The following is a 20,777-nucleotide window of genomic DNA, read 5'->3' on the forward strand; positions in this document are numbered from 1 at the left end:
TTAACCCACTGAGACACCCAGGCGCCCCAAGAGTCCAACTCTTGATCTCAGCTCAGGTCACGATCTCACAGTTTGTGAGATGGGGCCCGCAGTGGGCTCCGTGCTGACATCGAGGAGCCTGCTTGGGATTCTCTCTCTCCTTCTCTCTCCCCGCTGGTGTGCGTGCACACACTCTCTCTCTAATAAACAAACACTTAGAACAAACACACAAAGTGAATGAAAGCACCTGAGATGAGAGAGCGGACAGAGGGCCACCAGCTCTCACAAGGACTGTAACTGTGGAGGGGCCAGAGGGGCGGCAGAACACACAGCGGGGACAAGCGTGTGAAAATGTGAACCCAGGAGGAGAAGGGAAGGAGGGAGAGACTCCCGAGGAAAGGAGACGGGAGACCCTCCCCTTCCTCTCCACTCCTCATCAGATGCTGGCAAGTTGATGCTTTCCACTCACATTAGAACCTGCAGTTTCTGCCACGAACGCGGTGCTCTCCGCGCAGCAGGCAGACTGCTCCCCTGCTTGTAGCTTTCCTTAGTTTTGCTAAGGATGTCAAGGACCAAGTCTCTAAGGGAAAGGGGTAGGCCACAATCTGCCCCACTGGCCAAGGTTCGTTCAGATCAAGGGGTTTCATTTGCACTAGCATTTGATGGATGGTTGGTTCTTACAGAAGAAATACCCCTTCTCCACGAAACTCCTGTTACAATCAGCACGCTCGTAAGCTGTTGCACGGTTTTGTCACATATGGCTACCTCAAGCCTAGTCATCACTCGTTAATGCTATGAAATCTGAGCACGTTAGAAGCACCATGTCCCGGAGGAGCATACCAATCCCTGCAGTTGATGGCGTCCCCGTAGCCGGGCGTGTCCACCACTGTCAGGCGCAGCTTGACCCCTCGCTCTTCAATCTCCACAGTCGAAGCTTCGATCTGGACAGTTCTTTCAATTTTTTCTAAAAAACAAACAAACTTAATGAGAGAATGTACCTAAAAACTGACCCAGTTCACAAAAAGGAGAAATGACCTGTTACTTTCTTATTAATAAACAAATGAACTTCACTATCTTTCCTAGAGGGAGGTTTGCAGAGCTAACACGAGAACTGCGTAAAAATGATCCCCGGGTTGGCAAGGGCGACCTAGAAACTAAGATTAAATGACAGCTCGGAAAGGTTAAAATGCCAATATTGAAAATTATGTCTTCTGTTCCTGAGACGAAGAGAACAATTTCTTAATTCATTTAAACACTGACTTCAAAGTGGGGCACCTTGGTGGTTCAGCCGGTTAAGGGTCCTACTCTTGGAACTCAGGGTTGTAGTTCAAGCCCCACGTTGGGCTCTGCACTTGGCATGAAGCCTACCTAACAGACCCTCCCCCCCCGAAAAAAAGCCCCACAAAAAACTAAATTCAAAGCTCTTTGTGAAAGGGCTCTACTTGGTGGCCAAGGGCTAGACTCTGTGTGGGCTAACCCGCTCGCTCCTGGAGCGTTCGTGGACGCGAGGCTCGCACAGCAGGCAGGGGCAGATACCGATCCCCGCCGCAGTCAGCCGCCCACAGAGCCCCGCGTGAAGAAACATGGTCCCTCAGTGCCCGGGTCCGACACAGAATCTAAACTATGCCTTCCACTTTACAATAAAGGAAAACAAACTCGGAGATGGACCCATGGACTCATGCAAAGACCCAAGGGCCAAGGCCAGCACCCTTCCCAACTGCAAGCATGCTGTCCCTGTGTTTAAAGGTGAGGCAACGATACCAATTACGTAGTCTCAGCAGCGCTCACACAGAACTGCGCTCACAGTACCTGCGGCTCCAGGTATGATTCTTTCTGGGTAGAGATCAGTCAGGAACAGGCTGTTTATGAGAGTCGATTTTCCTAGGCCTGATTCACCTTCAGATGAAAATGAAAATGTTGTCAGGACTTGACCCATATGACATGGTTCGTCTACTGAGTTTATGTGTGGTCTGGCACTAAGCCCTCACAAACACCATTCTCTCTCTGCACTCCATCTGACCACTACCAAGTTGGTACAACTCTCCCCATTTCATTGATGGGGAAATGGGTGCTCAAAGGTTACTAAATGGCCTTTGCTTGGAGAGCAGTCCAGAGCAGGGCCTTGATTCGAATCAAGGTCTCTGAGTCTCCAGAATCCCCCACATGGTAAGATCAGAAACATACCCTTAGCTCTTCACAAATGTATACAATGGACTCTTAGAGGTGGGTCTTTATTTTTTGATAAATAGAATGCAAAGTAGGTTTTCGATTACGATTTTTGCTAATTGTGAAAGTTCCCACCTTTTCAGAAAACCGAACCCATCTATCAATGTCAAGAGCACTCTGGCTTGCCAAGCGGTGGGAACTGGAAACAGAACACTCGCCCAAGACCGCATCACAGTCTGCAGTCGGTGCCTCCTGTCACCGAGGCAGGGGTGGCCGACCTCCTCCCTTACCTGCTCCACACTCTATGCCCCACCAGTGACTGGCCTGGCAACTGCCTCACCGCAGACAGCCTACGCTCTCAACATGGCTGAGTACGATGTAACCAGTTAAGAGAAAGACATACTCATTTTAGTATGTAACGGGTTAAGAATTCTCTTCAACTCCCATAATACCTAAATTCTAACTACTCTTGAGTTATGTAATGTTTGTAATCTGAGTATTTGAAACTTAACTTCAAGGATGCAAAATACCACAAATTAAATATTTTTATAAAAATGTTAATTTATTATTTGTTTGAGAGAGACTGCGAGCAGGGAAGGGACATAGAGAGAGGAAGAGAGAATCCCTAACAGTCTCTGTGCTAAGAGCACAGAGCCCAACATGGGGCTCCATCTGATGATCCAGGAGTTCATGACCTGAACCCAAATGAAGAGTCAGACGCTTAATCTACTGAGCTACCCATCCCCTCACCCCCTAAATATTACTCCCTATGGAAGCGTGCAGATTCCACCTCACTGGGGGTTATCAGCTAAAGTCACATTCCAAACGGAGAGGTGCCTGTCTCCTGGGCATCTTGGTCTGAACCCCTCTCTGCTAAGTCCTGCACAGCATGTGCAAGGAGCACCCATCTGTTTTAAAAATCATGATTTCTGGGAAAAGAACAAGAACAAATTTGAAATGTGTAGACATATAAAATCAGGACTGTGCTTTAATCAGATTGCAACTTTCCTATGCGGCAAGGACCATGGGAAGGACAAAACCTAAATTATGTGTTGAATGTGTCTCAATAAAAGAGCATAAAAACATGCCAAAGTATGTTTTTAATAAACCACCTAGCAGTGCCCCCTTACGTCTTTACCACAAAATGAGGAGATCTTGCCAGTAAGTGCTGAGTCTTTCTGTGTGCCTGGCACAGGTCTAGGTGCGGGACAGCTCAATTCCTGCTCCCAGGCTGACTGGCAGTCCAGTGGGGGGAGGCAGCAAATGAGCAAGGTCATTCTGCCGATGAAGTGGTGACGGCTGTGGGTAATGAAGCTGAAAGGGATTGGGGCACAAGACATGTCAGCAGAAGCATCCGAGTAGAGACCCCTTCTTAAAAAAAAAAAAAGGGGGGGGGAAAAAAAGCAGTAATAATATTCCACTGGCTGACTCTAAATTACAGGTCTTCATTTTAATGGTGGAAGAATCTTCACTTGGAATGGCTTTCAGGCAGCATCTATAAATAACTAACTTACAAACTCAGAACATGATGCTACTCTTCAGCCGCATCTCTGGGACTGGCCAGCTTCGCATTTTCTCTTCCACTAGCATCTCTGTCCCACAGGTGCTTCTCAGGTGCCTTTACACGGGCGACACACGATCTCAAGAGAAGGCCTGGAGCGTAAATCCAACAGTGTGAAATGCACCAGGCTGGGCGGCCTTTCGTGGTCGTCCCGCACAAGCAGTGACAGCAGAAGCTGACAGGGACGGGAGGTACTCGGGGTTTACAAAATGGCTCACGTTTTCACCAATGAAGGAGCCACGTGGCTTCAGGCACAAGGGGGCGCCGCCACGTGGAGAAAAGGTGGAGATGAGGAGAGCGAGCTTGGGTTGACAGGCATCTGGAATCCCATCAGGCTGGCAGTCCCAGAGGCTTCCCATTAAAACCCCGGGCGGGCTAACCGCCTCCATTCCCCCAAAACTTAGGCCAAGCCAGGAATGCTAGGAAACAAAAATCTCGCTAACCTGTGTGGGGGTGTCCCCCCCTCACGTTCACTTTTCAGTTTTAACCAACATAAGAAAGAAGGTGCTTTCTTTTCTTTTTTTTAATTTTTTAAAAAAATTTCTGAGGGAGAGACAGCGTGAGCAGGGGAGGGTCAGAGAGAGGGAGACACAGAATGTGAAGCAGGCTCCAGGCTCTGAGCTGGCTGTCAGCACAGAGGCCAACATGGGGCTTGAACCCACGAACTGTGAGATCATGACACGAGCCGAAATCGGATGCTTAACTGAGCCCCCCAGGCGCTCCTGAAGGAGTTTTCTCAAACACCGTGGGGGCAGGCTACTCCGGAGGGCCCTGAAGGGCAACACTCCAAGCGATCCCTTTTTTGCCCAGAGCCGAGCCATTTCAAGGGGTAAGGATGGCCAAGCAGGCCCGGCTCAGAGCGGCCACGTCCCGGGCACACGCGCTCACGGGGGGAGCCCACCAGGACGCGTGTGTGCATTTGCAGGACCCATGAACCTACACGGACTCATCTTCTTAGCTTAGTAGTTCTCAAGTCCTCGGAAGTGTTCATTCTGTAATCGTGTCGTGATTCTGGTCACACTATCCATCCTTTGGACTTTCTACCAGGTACTATACATATTTGGCAAAACGCTTTCTGTTTTTAATCTTGCTCTTCTTGTCCCCAATATGTGGGGGGGAGGCTGGAAACTTGATATGAACTATCACCAACTAGCACCGTTCGGCCAGACTTCAGCAGTGTGGGCACCACGTCCCCTCACGAGCGACCTGCCACCAGGCTTCAGTCTGTGGTGTCTTTAAAGAACTTATATGTGATTTTTAAATTTCTCCCAGATTGCTGCCCAAACATTTGTAGTTTTTCACTCGCATTATGTATGATCTTTTTATGATATTCCTTTTTCCTTTAGAAGTTACCCACAATTCTAAAAACAATGCCTTTTTCACTCGTGTCTTACAAGCTGGGTGCACTAGCCTTTTCCTGATACAGGTTCTCCCTCTACCAGGAACTAGACTGTTCCTAAGCCCAAATGGTGGAAGGCAAAAAAGCAACATACCTCTCACTTACATGGAAACATTTTTGACACTCCTAGATTAAAAACAAAATCACCTCTCAGGCTTTCTGATACCTTAGAACACATAATGGATGCACAAAATCAATAAAGTCCAGAAGCCTGCAGACAGCTCAGAGCTCTGGAAGCTGGACGTGGAGACGCCCCAAGGAGGGGCTCAGCAGGAGTGCTGCTTCTGGAACAGCTCGCTGCAAAACTGACCCCACGTTCTTGCTTATCTTTTGGTTGGTGAAGACCAGGCACTATTAGAGGTCTTTCATAAAACTGGTGTACCAGGGACTTTCAGAAAGCAGGGGTACCTGTCGATCATTTTCCTTGAGCTGCTGACAGGTACAATTTAAAAGTTAAGGGTTCTCATGATTAAGTTTCTAGGTGTTATTCACTACCCATCTCACCCGTTGTCCCCTACTTGCTTTATTTGAAATCCACTTTGCTGAGGTGTAACTCACACACACCTCAGTTTAACAGTAAGTGTACTCTTTTGAACTACACTGATGGATTAGTCTGACCAAGCACATACTCAGATAAACAAACTTAAGGCAACAAGGATCTCCATATCATCTGAGCTCCTTTGCCTAAGTCAGAGTCCGCTCTACCCCTCTAGCGCTGCCACTGTATGTACACACACGCCAATCTGCTCTGTCTCTAGACTGGCTTTGACTATTCTAGAGCTTCACGCACATGGGATCCTACACCATGCCTTCTGTCTGGCTGCTTTTGTTCAGCACCGTTCGCTCTGGAAGTTCACCCACGTGGCTGCACGCAACGGCAGTCCGTTTCCTTCCCTCACGTGGACACATCATGACACGGTGGCCACCCTCCCGCTGGACGCCTGGGTTACATCCAGTTTGGGCCACTGCAGGGAGAGCGGCTGTGAACGCCCAGGAGCAGTCCCTGCGGCCATGCTAGCATTTCTTCCGGTAACTGCCTAAGAACGGACGGTCCACTTACACAGGGAGTAATGGCCAGGAAAGCGCTGAACTGGTTTCCAAAGTGGTCTATCACTTTACACGGTCACCAGCCACTAGGAGAGGCGTGGCTGTCCACATCTCGCTAACACTGGGGACTGCCAGACTTTTCACAAATTTCAGCCATTGCAGGGAGTGTGTGGTGGGATCCTGTGGGTCCTGGCCATTCAGGATCTTCTACGAAATGTCCATCCCAATCTTGTGGCCCTTTCTGTAACTGGGTAGCGTGTCTTCTTCCTGAGCTGCACGGGTTCGTATTCCGGACAGGAGTCCTATGTCACGTGTGGTGCTGTGAATGCTTTCTCAAGTTTATGACCTTCTCTTATTGGTGTCTTCTGACGAAAAATTTTAACGAAGCACAACTTTTCATTTATTTTGTGACTGGTGTTCATCGTGTCCTAAGCAATCTTACTCCAAGTCATGAAAACTCTTTCCCATTTTCACCTAGACTTCTTACAGCTTTATAGTTAAGCCCAGTGTGCTGCAGAGTGTGAAGGAGGGGGTTCACGTTCACTGCCCACCACACAACCATGCACTTGGTACAGCACTGTTTACAAATGGCTAACCTCTCCCCCTCTGCGTCACCTTGGCACCCTTCTCAAGAATCAGTTGACCATCGGGGCGCCTGGGTGGCTTAGTCGGTTAAGCGTCCGACTTTCGCTTGGGTCATGATCTCGCGGTTCGTGGGTTCGAGCCCCGCGTCAGGCTCTGTGCTGACTGCCAGCTCAGAGCCTGGAGCCTGTTTCAGTCTGTGACTCCCTCTCTCTCTGACCCTCCCCTGCTCACGCTGTTTCTCTCTCTCTCTCCTAGAGATAAATAAAAAACATTAAAAAAAAATTAAAAAAAAAAAAAAGAATCAGTTGACCACGTGTACGTGGGTCTTCAGGCTGGTATTTCCAGGTGATCTGGAGGTCCACCCTCACCTCACTGTCACGCTTCCTGTCAAAGTCTTGCAGTCAGACCGTACGGGTCCTCTATGTGTTTCTGTCTGTTCTAGGCCCTCTGCACTTACATTCATACTTTACACCAGACTGTTCATTTCTACTTTACAAAGCCTGATGTGACTCTGGCAACGTGCTGACTCTATGGGTTACTCTGGGGGCAGAACACAGTTCATGGGCACACCCAGTGCACTGGCAGCTTGTCTTTCTCTCAGCGGTGTTGCCACGGTGTCCGTGAAGGTCCCGCACCCATTCCACTAAGTTAGCCTAAGCGGTGTGCATTTCTTACATTACTACAGATGATACTGTTTTGTAAAATGTTTTTATTACCATTGTTTTTGATAGTCTTTTCAAGCTCATTTTAAAATTATTTGTTGGCGGAGCACCTGGGTGGCTCAGTGGGTTAAGCATCTGACTTCAGCTCAGGTCATGATCTCATGGTTCATGAGTTTGAGCCCTGCGTCGGGGTCTGTGCTGACAGCTCAGAGCCTGGTGCCTGCTTTGGATTCTGTCTCCTTCTCTCTCTGCCCCTCACCCACTCCCACTCTGTCTCTCTCAAAAATAAATAAAACAGGGGTGCCTGGGTGGCTCAGTCACTTAGGTGTCCAACTTGAGCTCAGGTCATGATCTCACGGTTCATGTGTTCGAGCCCCACGTCAGGCTCTGTGCTGACAGCCAGTGCAGAGCCTGGAGCCTGTTTTAGATTGTGTCTCCCTCTCTCTTTGACTCTCTCCTGCTCACCCGCTCTCTCAGAAATAAATAAAACATTTTAAAAAAAATTTTGTTCGTAGTACACAGATACCACGTTGATTTTTATGTTACCAGAACCTGCAACTTGATCAAATTTACTTATTATAGTCTTGGATTTCCTTAGAATTTTTAACATACACAAATCATTTCACTTGCAATTAAGAATGTTTTACTTTTTTTTTCCATGAAAAAGAATAACTCTAACTACGGATTTTTGGTATATATCCTTAATCAAGTTGAGAAAATTTCATTTCTAGTTTACCAATTTTCAAAATCTTTAATGGGTTTTGAATTGTTACAACTGCATGTTTCAGATGATAGTACGCATTTCCTCTTTAGAACCACACAGATTAATTTTCCAATGTTAAACCATGCACTCCCGAGGGGCAGTGCCTGGGCTGCTCACTGGGGTAACCATCTGATTGTTGATTTTGGCTCAGGTTGTAATCTCAAGATCGTGAGATTTTTCTCACTCTTTCCCTCTGCTCCTTCCCCCTCACCCCATGCTCTCTCTCTTTCTCAACAAACAAACACACAAAAGTCTCTCCCCCAAAAATCATGTGCTCCTGAGGTAAACCCCATTCATCAGGATGTATACACAGCTTTCCCATAACACATGCCTTGAAGGTGAGAATTTGTTCCAACACGATTGGTGTACTAGGGAAGTTACGTTACTTCAACGTAACACAAACGTTGTATCTTCTCATGTGTGATTTCACTGGTGACAAATCAGATGAACGTAAAAAACTACCCAGTAGAATCGAGCCATGAAAGAATATACTCAATAACGTGCACCCCTCAGCTACCAGTGACCTCTGTTCAATGGGCATTGGGGCCCATACACACTCAACCTCTGCTGACATGGCTACCCACCTGTCTTCACACAGCTCTCCTTCTACCACTTCCCAACACCCAGTTTGACAAACTTCAGGGACTGGTCAGCTATAGTGCCCATATTCGGTATAGTATGATTAATCAGTTAACATGTGTAAAAACCATTTTTATTATGTTCCTCACATTTGAGGCAACTTTTGACAATGTTGTGCCTGTATTTTCTCCAGAAGCCTATGGTTTCAATTGCATTATTGCACAGCATGGTGATTTTTAAGAAACACATGTATATTGCATTATACCATAACTGACTACATCAAGCATTTTTATGTATTATTGGACTTGCCAAAATTTTATTGGGGTGTCTGTCTGCTCATGAATTTCTGTACTTTTCTCATCATTGATTACAGGGTAATGCTGGCCTACTAAAATATTCTCACCATGAAGAGTATTGAAGGTGAATCCTCTACATGCACTTGAAAAGAATGTATACTTTGGCGTTTCTCAGCACACAGTGCTCTCAACATCAGTCGGGTAAATCTTACAGATTCATCTTTCTCCTTTCAGATTCTGCATCGTGCGTTATCGAGCCCCACTGTTAAGTGCACATACATTTAAAATGATGTTGTTTTGAACTGAGCCCTGCATCATCAGGATACACCCTTCTTCACCTCTGGGAATATGCAGGTACTAGACATAAGGTCTACTGTCCTGTATCAATGCAGCCGCGTCCGGTTTCCCCTGGTTGGGCTTTGCGTGATTTTCCATCCTGGCCATTCGGGCTCCGACTCTCTGCCTCTGACTTGTCCCGGTCACGACTACGCCCCTTCTGTTAGGGTGCTGCCCTCTCTCCACTGGTCTCATCTCTTGTCTCTTTTGCTGCCTTCTGGAGTGAACAGGTTTTGCGTTCTATTTTATCAAACCTATTGGCTTTTAGCCAAACCCTGGTTTCACTTTCACAGTGGCTGCTCCAGAGGGGATGACTCGCCCCACTAACGCAGGATCCCTCGCTTAGGTAACACTCCATGAGCCAGTGCCTTCCCGGCCTGCGCTACCCTCCTTGCTACCCGGGCACATCTCATCCCGCGTTACACACTGTTAACTTTGCCCTGAAGTTATGTTTTAAAAAAATGAGGAGCCAAGAAAAGTGTTTTTTACATTTACCAACACACTTGCCATTTCCAGTGCTATGCCTTTTCTGTCACCCTGAAGAACCCAGTTAAATTTCTTTTTGTGTAGATCTGACAGTGACAAATTCTGTCAGGTTTTACCTAAAAACATTTGTATTTCATCTTTTTTTTAAATCTCCATTTTTCATGGTAATTTTTGGTGAATTCAGAATTCTAAGCTGATGGTTTTATTCTTTCAGTACTTTTAAACTATCATCTCACATGGCTGCTACCTGACAAGTCAGTGGCCCTTTTCACCTTTGGTCCTCTGCGTGTAACGTGCTCTTCCCTCCCCCACCACTCCCCGCCGACCTGCGTGTAAGATTTTTCCTTTTATCTGTGCTTTTCGCCAACTGTTTACTGTGTGCACCGGTGTGCTTTTCTTTATTTATTCTACTTGATGTCTGGATGCTTCGTATTGCCCTTTCTCTTCAGTATATAATCTGCTGTTAGGTCTGTGAGAAATAAATTTAATCTCTAAAAGTTCCATTTAAGTTCTTTTGATTGCTTTGTTTCCCTCTTATATTGACGCTCCCCTTTAGGTACCAGGAGCACATTTAAAACAGTAAAAGATCTTGTTCACTAATTCTATCATCTCTGTCATTGCCAGGTCTGTTTACCTGATGTCTCTCTTTGGTTATGTGTGTGCCACGTTGTTTTGCTTCTTTGCATTTGTAACTTGTTACTGGATGATGGCAACTGTAAATATTACACTGTAAACTGGATTTTGATTTCCTTCTTGAATGAATGATGGGTTTTGTCCTGACAAGTCGCTAATTTTTTAATCAGCTTGATCCTTCAAGGCTTGTTTATAACTTTATTAGGAAAGGTCTAGAACAGTTTACACACAGCAACCGGCAGCCCTAAGCTCCCTGCCCTGTGGGACTTCTCTGTAAGGCTAGTGAAGGGTCCTCCCACCATGGCAACTGGCACCCCCCAAGGTGAGTGATTCAAGAAAAGCCAAGGGGCAGGCTGCAGTGTCTCTTATGACCCAATCTTGAAGTCCTACATGTTCATTTCTGCCATGTTCTACTGTCTATATGGGTAAGCCCTACTCAATGTGGGAAGGGGCTAGAAAGTACCACAAATACCAGGAGGCAAGGATCACCGGGGCCATTTTGGAGGCTCACTGGCACAATAAGTGAAAACTTCCACCACATACAAATAAGGAAATGGCAGAAAAATTAAGATTCTACCCTTCAGAAAAATTTGCTCAAGATTTTTTTTCAAATTCTCCAGTTATCTGATCCTGACAATAAAGGAATATTCCCTTTGACTTTACAGGTCACACTATTATACCCTAAAGGTTGGGAAGGGAAGATAACTTCATTATTTAATAAGCTTGAAGGTGTAAGTTAATTTCTTACCGACCACCATTAGCGTGAATTCAAAACCTTTTTTCACTGATTTTCGGTGAACTTGATTGGGAAGGTTTGCAAATCCGACATAGCCAGGTGTTTCTGGATTTATAAACTGAGTTGGTTGTTGCTAAAATAAGATTTTACAAAAAAGAAAAAAAAAACAGTACAAATACCTTATTAGTTGCTTTTAAGATATAATCAAACCTGTGGCATAGACAGGTATCACTAGTTCCCCCAAATTAAAATCCACACCTGCAAACGGTCACCTATATCAGAAAACTGGTGGTATTTGTTCAACATTTTTTAAAAAGAGTAAACCAATCCAGTATTATCGCATGCCGGAAAATCAGTCAAACTTACAAAGTAATACCACAGCTGAAAGTGGTTTCAGGGAACAAACTTAGCAGAAGAATGGCTTCTAAAAGTCAGTCCTTCTAGGGATCAGAGGTGCTGCATTTGTGAAAAGTGTTCAGGAACAAGCCATGTCTCTCGTTCATTCCTAGCTCTATGCCAACACAGAGGCCAAGGGTGAGGCAGGCAATTTAGGGGTGGGGTGTGAGCATCGGGCTTCAAACACCAAAGAGAAGACAAGGAATGAAAAACGGATCACAGCCAAGGAGAATGAAGCATCACTATTCCTCGGCAGGTGGAATAAACTGGAGATACAATAAAGTACATTAAAGCTATAGAATCTGGGCAGAGCATACTAAAAATGTAAGGAAATCGAGAAAAGATACATCAACTGCCTTATTAATTGTAACAGGTAAGGCATAAGATAGTATTTTTCCTTTAGGATTATATTTTGGAAATGTATATTCACATGCACACACACGCACATGTAAAAAGAACATTCACAAAATGTTACTAGTGGTTATTTCTAGGTGATGGAATTATGGTTAATTTTTATTTGCTTTTTTCCTCATCAGTGTTCCACAGTCATACTTGCCTAAAAAGTTAAAATTAACACGGCAATTATACATCAGATAGTAATGAACACCGAAACACTAAAAAATAAAAGGCAAAGGAAAATAATAATCTGGCAATTTTAACCACAAGTTCTGCTTTTCTCAGCCTGTCTTTCAAAACTAATTTATTTCAGGGCTCTGGGCTAACCTGCAAGAGGTAATATAAGCCAATTTATCAAGTCTAAGAGCCCTGTTAGTTTTGTGATGATAATGACTAGAATTTAAATTATTATTTGATTGGTATTCTGAAAATGATGTAAAGGAGGCTAAATGGATTGTTACTGACGTACTTAGAAACAAATTAGAACTCTAAAAAAAGAAAGCTCAAAGTTTTTAGAATGTCAATTAAATTACATATTGCCTCAACGAGTCAAATATATCAGTCATATTAAAACTGGGTCACATAGGGGCATGCGGGTGGCTCAGTCGGTTAAGCATCCGACTTCCACTCAAGTCATAATCTCATGGCTTGTGAATTTGAGCCCCGCGATGGGCTCTGTGCTGACAGCTCAGAGCCTGGAGCTGCTTCAGATTCTGTGTCTCCCTCTCTCTCTGACCCTCCCCTGCTTGTGCGTGTGCACCCTCTCTCAAAAATAAATTAAAAAAAAAAAAAAAATTTAAATGAGTCATATAAATCAGGACTATAAACAGTTTGAAAACACAGGAATTTCTCCTTATACCGTAGATACATGAAAAGTATGATCTCTTACCTTAGACATCTTCAGTGAAGTTTTCTCAATCTGTTAAAAAAAAAAAACACCACATATACATATATGCACGTATGTACACACACACATTTAATTTAGTATGAACTGACATGTAAACAGACTTACACCTAAAGCATCAACTGCTCCTGTTTTACTTGTCAATTGTATCAAATTACAGAAACGAGGAAATTATCACCTCATTAAAAATTAGATATGAAAAATCAGGTCAATTAAGCCAACCCACTGTATGTATACACATAGACGTTCCTTATTTCCAACAAAGTCTAAACTTTTTTCTAAAAAAATTTTTTTAACATTTATTATTAAGAAACAGAAACAGAGCATGAGCAGGGGAGGGGCAGAGAGACACAGAATCTGAAGCAGGCTCCAGGCTCTGAGCTGTAAGCACAGAGCCCGACGCGGGGATCAAACCCACAAACTGTGAGATCATGACCTGAGCTGAAGTCGGACGCTAAACCGACTGAGCCACCCAGGTGCCCCTATACTTTTTTCTAGTACTGATTATATGCTAAGCACCAGGGACACAGTAAGAGAAAAAGACAAAATCTCAGGACCTCTGGAATTATGTAATTTCCTTTCTCTCTTCGAAAACTTTCAACAAGGAAAGGACACTTATAGAACACTGTCTGCTGCTGGGAGGCTCCCTGAGCTCCTAAGAACTAGTTTTTTTTTAAATTTTTTACTTTTTAATGTTTTTATTTATTTCTGAGACAGAGAAAGAGACAGACACACAGCGTGAGCAGGGGAGGGTCAGAGAGAGGGAGACACAGAATCTGAAGCAGCTCCAGGCTCTGAGCTAGCTGTCAGCACAGAGCCTGACACAGGGCTCGAACCCACAAACCGTGAGATCATGACCTGAGCCGAAGTTGGACGCTTAACCAACTGAGACCCCAGGCGCCCCATGAGAACTAGTTTTAGACAATGGGGCACACAGAGCAATATTCTTAAGTAAAGGGAAAAGGACTGAAGGCACTGGAGTGCTGGAGGAGCGGGACAGTAGTTTTCCAGATAGGTGGAATTTTAACACGAATTTTAGAAGACTTGAACCTTTGGGGAACATGGAGGCTTGTCAGCTAACCTTTGGTAACAAAGTCAAGAGAGATGAATGCGGTCAGATTTGATTCCCTCTGGAACTTAGAAACTTAGGTCTTTCTTGCTTGCCTCCCCATCCCCCAAACCTTAACATTCCTGAAACCTGCACGCTGTTTCCCTTCTGAGTGGAAAATTTCCCAACCACCTCTGAAGACATGAGGCTCCCGTACCCCCATGCACGCTTTAACTGACGCCAACGGCGGGAGGAGTTGTATTACTTCACAGAAGATGCCAGCCTTCGTTCTCTCTCTTAGTGGCCCCTTGGGAGCCTTAGCTCATCTGTCCCACTGGAACAAGGGAGGCGGAGGGGAGCGGAGGGCTCCCGTGCTGGGTCTACGGCTGAGAAGGGAGGAGCAGGTAAGGCCTGGGCTAAGAGGAAGGCCAGTGACTGAAGAGGAGTGGACAGCTCCAAGCCAGGCCATGAAATTAAGGCAAAGGAGAGTAGGGACGTTAGGAAGAACAGAAGCAGGGGATGAATTCTGAAGAACCTTCTGGCAAGGAAAGGAATACAGTGCATCCTGGAAAAGCCTGGAGAACAGAATCCCTGAGCGTGAGGACCCCAGGAGTGAGATGACAAGTGGCCCCACCTCCCTGCCTCCAGGAAGAGCTCCACAGGCAGAGCTGCAGGAGGGGGAAGGCAATAATCTGAGCCAAAAAAATTAGTTAACACTACAACGAAGATGCAAGTATACTATTTAAAACTTATGAACTTAAAAACCATGATTTTTAAACTCAAACTTTGGTAGCTCAATTGACAAATGGTCACAATTGAGATTTGACTTGGAAGATCAAATATTAGAAAACTTAACACACAGGCAAAAATATAGAGAAGAAAATCATGGACAGTCTTGGAGGGGCGCTTGGGTGGCTCAGTTGGTTAAGCATCCGATTTCAGCTCAGGTCATGATCTCACAGTTTGTGGGTTTGATCCCCACATCGAGTTATGTGCTGACGGCTCAGAGCCTGGAGCTGCTTCAGATTCTGTGTCTCCCCCTCTCTCTGTCCCTCCCCTGCTCACTCTCTGTGTCTCTCTCAAAATAAATGAATGTAAAAAAAAAAAAAAGACAGTCTTGGAGAAACAATTTAGGCAATCTACCTTTTTTCCCCCAACTTTTTTTTTTAAAGCTAATCTATTTATCTTGAGAGAGAGAGAGAGAGAGAGAGAGAGAGAGAGAGAGAGAATATCCCAAGCAGGCTCTGCACTGTCAGAGCCTGATATGGAGCCTGAACCCGTGAACTGTGACATCATGACCTGAGCCAACAGGTGCCCCTTTGGCAATCTACCTCGTTAACAATAAGAGTTCTTGGAAGTGAAAAAGGGACAGAGGGAGAAAAAGAATAGTAATAGAATGTTTTCCTGAGAAGAACAAAGACCAGAGTCCATACATTCACAAACTCTCTGGAATGAATTAAGGTCCCTTGAATAGAAAGGGACATACTGGGAAAATTGTATTAATAATGCAGAATTTGTATTAAACTACATAAGAGTTGAGGGTATGAAGTGAGAACACAGAAGTAAAACATTCAAGAGGGAGATGTGAAGTGTCAGATGGAATGCAGATGGTCCTGGCAGAAGAAGGAGCTGACATCTTTTTTTCAAATACAGAAGTATGACTATAAGAGAAAAGGCAACCTGTTAAAGAAAAATCAGAGCAGAATCTCTAAATTAAGAGAAAAACAGGGAATAGCAACTTGATCAAGGCAGAAAAATTGTGGAAAAAGAAAAAATAATAAAATCAATAATTAAGTGGAAGAATATGCTTAAAACAAACTAGGAAAAATGCTGACAACAAAGGGAGAGGCTCAAAGCCCCCCCCCCAAAGCACAGAGCAGGAGAGCCATGCGGTACCAGCCTGGGTGAGGTTTAAGAACAAGATCATGAAAGGATAGAGAAGATAAAACATTCCTAAACTTCTACATGCAAATCATTACAGCAGACGAATACATAAGGAAAGACTAAGAAAAATACCAGGTGACATGGTAAAACTAAAAGACAAGCGGGAGACTTTAACAGCAGCCCTCAGAATGATGGATTCAGTAAGCATAACATGAGCAAGGGCAGGGGACGGAGTAATACAGTCAATAAATTAGAACTGACATACAGAATCTTGAGTTGAGAGAAGAAGAGCAACTAAAGAAAAAATTTTAAAATTACCACGTAACTACTATGAAGAAAATTTAAGCAACCCTTAAAATATATTTTTATAATTCATGTTCTCAACTCGTGATCTGTTAAAACTAGGAGAAAAAAAGATACAACTCTCCAGTATTTGGAACACTCCTGGATAACCCTTGGATCAACGAGGGTAACAAAAACAAAACCACAAGATATCTAGAAAGCAGGAGAAAGACAACGAAAGCAAGATCTATGGGATAAGACTTCATAGATTCAAACAAGGATTTGGGTTTTAGATATTTTCATATTAGAACACTGAAAACAAAGAAATTCGATTCTCACAATATGGAGAAATGAATGAAATAACTCAAGAGAACGTAAACAGATCCAAAAGCCAATTCTTTGAAACAAATTCCTCACAAAATTAAGGAAAAAAGAAGAGCAAATATTGAAAAAAGGTATAATCACAGACTCAGGAGATGTATATCAAAATGGTCCCAAATCTGAACATCTGGAAGAAACGGATGATCTCCTAGACACTGTAAATTACCAAAGTGGAACCAAGAACTGGAAAGCCTGACTAGAAGAGCACTCAACAGCTGAATAAAATCTCCCAATGAAAATGGGGGCTGCCTGGGTGGCTCAGTCAGTTAAGCCGTCGGTTAAGCATCCAACTCTTATTTTCTCAGAAATTTTACTATGCAAGGGCTCCTGGGTGGTGGTTAAGCATCTGGCTTTTCTTCTCAGCCCAGGTCATGATCTCTTAGACCATGGGATGGAGCCCACATTGGGCTCTGTGCTGGCAGCGAGGGGTCTGCTTGGGATTCTCTTTGCACCTCCTCCGCTCAGGCGCTGTCTCTCTCTCTCTCTCTCTCTCAAAATAAACAAATATTGAAAGAAAAAAAAGGGGGGGGAACCAAGACCAGACAGAATTAGAGCTGAGTTCTATCCAATCCCAGACAGAGAACACCCATGTCACTTAAGCCACCACAGAAAAAGGGAAAGCACTATAATTTCTTTTATGAGGACACTACAATTTCAACCACAAATCCAGAGAGAGACCTAAGAAAAAATGCTGGCTAGATAGCAGTATGTCACTCTCACTCATGAATATAAACGCAAAAATTCTCAATGAAATATTTGCTAGCAATTAGGTTCCAGAAATACACCGAAAGCATCTACCTACACAAAGCTATTACAACAAACTAAAGGAAATAACCACATATGAGTAGATACTGAAAAGTCATGTGATAAAATTCAGCAACTAACTCTAATAAAAAAAAACTAGGGAAACTGCTTAAATATAATCTAGGGTATCTCCAAACATTAATGTCAAATATTATTCTCAACAATAAAGAATACTAAATCTATTTAAATTACAATTACTAATTAGGCAGGGATGTCCACTACTACCATAACTGTTTTAAAACATTAAAAATTCCAAACTTACACAACAGAACAAAATCCCCACATACCATCCATCATCCAGCTTCAAGAATGATCAATTCAATGTCTGTTTCAAATATCCCCTCTGCCATTGTCCTCATCCCTGATTATGAATCCCTTATTTCTAAAAATACTTTAAAAAATGACAAATATTATAAGGAAAATGAACAAGTTTGGAATATAATACCCAGTCAGCACTTATATTTCTGACAGTCTCAGTTTCTGGTTGTTCATTTGCGTTCAGACCCAAGCAAGATCTTCACATTGCAATCTCACCATGATTATCGAACACTACTTTGACAAGTTTAGTGAGAATTCAGTGCAACAACAAAATCAAAAAACAACCTTTTTCACTGATAAGACTGAATACACAGAAAATACAAATAGTTCAAAAATTCCAGAAGATAATTTAGTAAGGTGGCTAGATATAAGACAGATACCCAATAACTTTTTTCCATTGTAGTAATGAATATGAAGGAATGGAAATAGGGGAGAAATGCCATTTACAACGGAATTAAAACAAAAAGCAACCAAACACGTAAGAACAAATTTAGAAAAAAGAATACAGGCCCAATGTGAATCAAATCATTTTTATTTCTCCCAAATTAGTTTATAAATGTGGTCCAATCCCAAGTGGAATTCTAATGTGGCTTTTTCCCTAATGGACTGGATAAAGTGACCTTCAGTTCACAGGGAAGAATAAATACCTAAGGACAGAAAAGAATGAGCACTTGCCTCATAATAAGCTATCACATGTATCTTATTTCAAACCAACCCAGTAGCACACAGGACTATCATGGGGGTCTCCTGTGGCCTTCCACAGACCTGCTTCTCACGGAATCCTGTGCCCCCGCCTGGGTTCTCACCCAGAAGACGGTGTACCTCCCGCCCGCCTGTGTTCACCTTACCCTCTTACCCTGTTGAACAGGACTGAGGAGGCTCCAACAGGAGAAAAGGGGGACTGTCACTGCTCTCTACCAGTTTCCTGCTATGTAAGAGCTCTACAGATGCACAAATATGGGAAGATGGAGAATACCATTATTAGAACAGGTACGAATTCTTTAATTTGGCAATTTTTTCTTGCCATATCCTACTTCGTTCATGTTCATTTTTTCCCTGAAATATAATTCGAATCCACTCTGAGTTTCTAACAGTGTTAAGTTACAACTAACTAATATAAAATGAAAAGTTGAAAGAGGAGTGTTGAACTTTTGAAAAACCAGCAACACAGGATGCCAAGCCCTGTGATTAATTTAAACCACTGAGTGCAGACCACTGGCTCTCCTAAAGTCAATGTGGTCAAATGAAAATTTTATTCTTTTGGGTTGTGCTCATTCTAGAAGCTAGCAATTGTTTAATAAATATTTTTTCGTTGAACATGGCTTCCACAGAACAATACTCCCATCCCAATTCAGTGAACAAATCAAGTTTTCCAAAACAAAAGATGAAAAACAGATGGATAAAACTAGATTCTTGGCAATACACATAATTTTTTTTTGTTAGTGGTATTTATACTAATGGACTGTCCAACCACAGATATGTTATTCTTATTTTTTACATACATTACCCCAATCCTCAAGATGACCCTGCAGTATAGGACCCCAAATACCCATAATCTCTTATCCAGAGCTCTTGGAATGTTCGGCCTTCAGATTCTTTGGATTGGAGGAAGGTACTTGTACGGTATACACCACGACATCCTCAAAGGCTCCCGGGGCAGCACATTCCACAATCAAACCTATTTTCTACAGTAGCATATGTGACCATCAGCACGAAGTGGTACAAATACAGACTATCAAATGGCTTCAACCCAATTCCACTGCCAAATGAGTTAAGACGTTCCCATCTCTCTGGGAAAAAAAATAAAAAACATCTTTTTTTTTGAAGAAGTTTCTGGTTTTGAAATTTATAAAAGGACCTGAATCACACTTATGAATGACGACAGAGGGCGGTCCCCCCTTCCCTCCCCATTTCCCTAGGTCAGCCTGTAGCTCAAAAGCAGTCAGAATGCAAATACGATCTGATTGAGAAGCCCTTGTTCTCTACACTGGGCTTCTGTGTCAATCGAGATATCAAAGCGGAAAACAGGAAAAAACATCAGGCTCACCTTCACAGCCATGTCTTGCTAAGATTTGACAGAGCAGTACACACTGTGAGTGGGGGTGTACAAAGGGGCATACAAAGAAAAGTCCGAAAATAGCGGGACTTCAAGCTACAAGCACTAGACCACAGCTTTCGTGACCCCCTGCGCTATCCGGTATCACTTACTAAAATATTACACTTATTTTGAGACGCTATGATTTGAGTCATTCAAGAAATACTTGAGAACTTACTAAGCACTGGTCACTGTGCTGGCCAACGCGGAAGGGTGAGAAGACACACATCTCCTGCCCCTCAAAAGACTAACCATCTAGGAGAAAGCTGCTCCAGAGAATAAAGGCTGATACACCGAATCCAGCCCCAGGAAATCTACTCTGGGCCGGATCCTGAAGGACAGAGCAGGAGAAGGTGGGGAGGTAACTGGGTTTCGGACAGCAAGAAGGGTTTGGGCCAAAACCGAAGGGGACAAATACCCAACGGTTTGAACTGAAAGTTGAAGGCGCTGGGTCAGGAGTCTGTGGAGCTGAGGAAGAGGGCAGAGGAGGCAGGGGTGGTGCTGACAAAAATGAGTCCAAAAAGGTAAAAGGTGGCCAGGTCTTGTGGGTCCCGCGGCCACCCGAGCTGAGCTTCACTGAGAGCTACGGCAGCCACAGGTCGCCTCCTCTCAGGCCCTCGGGGAACGGCGGCCCCTCCCCACCGCCATCCTTCCGCGTCTGGCTGTCCACGGGGCTGGGACCACCTCCTCCTCGCCCCAGCTCTACTCTGCGGACAGGAAGCGCCCGGAAACTGAACAAGACAACGAGGACTTGTTGAGCCTTACTCCTGCTAGAGGACGGCGGGGCGGACAACGGGACAGGCCCCGCGACAGAAACCCGCCCCACGGGACGCAGCCCGGACTCTCCCTCCCCAACCACGACCGCCAGCGCCCCAGGCCCACTTTCGAGAGAAATGTCCCGTGTACTCTGCACAGGACGAGCAGGGAGTCCCCGGGTTCTTCCAGGACACATCCCGCCGTGAGGGCCCGAGAAGGGCCGGCGACCCCAGGACGGGCAGGGTGGGGGAGGGCCGGGGACCCCAGGGCGGCCAGGGTCGAGGC

The 20,777-nt window shown here is 44.3% G+C and overlaps 1 protein-coding gene across 3 annotated transcripts in view; it reads right to left on the minus strand.

Moving 5' to 3' along the window:
- SEPTIN2 (septin 2) overlaps positions 1–20,777 on the minus strand; it is a 33,603-nt gene that overhangs the window by 12,018 nt on the left and 808 nt on the right. For 2 of the 3 annotated variants that reach the window (XM_077757286.1, XM_077757301.1), the window contains exons 2-5: positions 12,910–12,939; positions 11,241–11,361; positions 1,789–1,875; positions 820–943 (exon numbers count right to left, since the gene is read on the minus strand). In XM_077757286.1, coding sequence (XP_077613412.1) covers positions 820–943; positions 1,789–1,875; positions 11,241–11,361; positions 12,910–12,918 — 341 coding nt within the window. In that variant the 5' untranslated portion in view covers positions 12,919–12,939. Of the gene's footprint in view, positions 1–819; positions 944–1,788; positions 1,876–11,240; positions 11,362–12,909; positions 12,940–18,497; positions 18,567–20,777 lie in introns of those variants that run through there. The other variant, XM_077757296.1, reaches the window with a different exon arrangement.

The sequence above is a fragment of the Crocuta crocuta genome, unplaced genomic scaffold (genome assembly GCF_008692635.1).
Source record: "Crocuta crocuta isolate KB4526 unplaced genomic scaffold, BGI_CrCroc_1.0 scaffold290, whole genome shotgun sequence".
Lineage (NCBI taxonomy): Eukaryota > Metazoa > Chordata > Mammalia > Carnivora > Hyaenidae > Crocuta > Crocuta crocuta.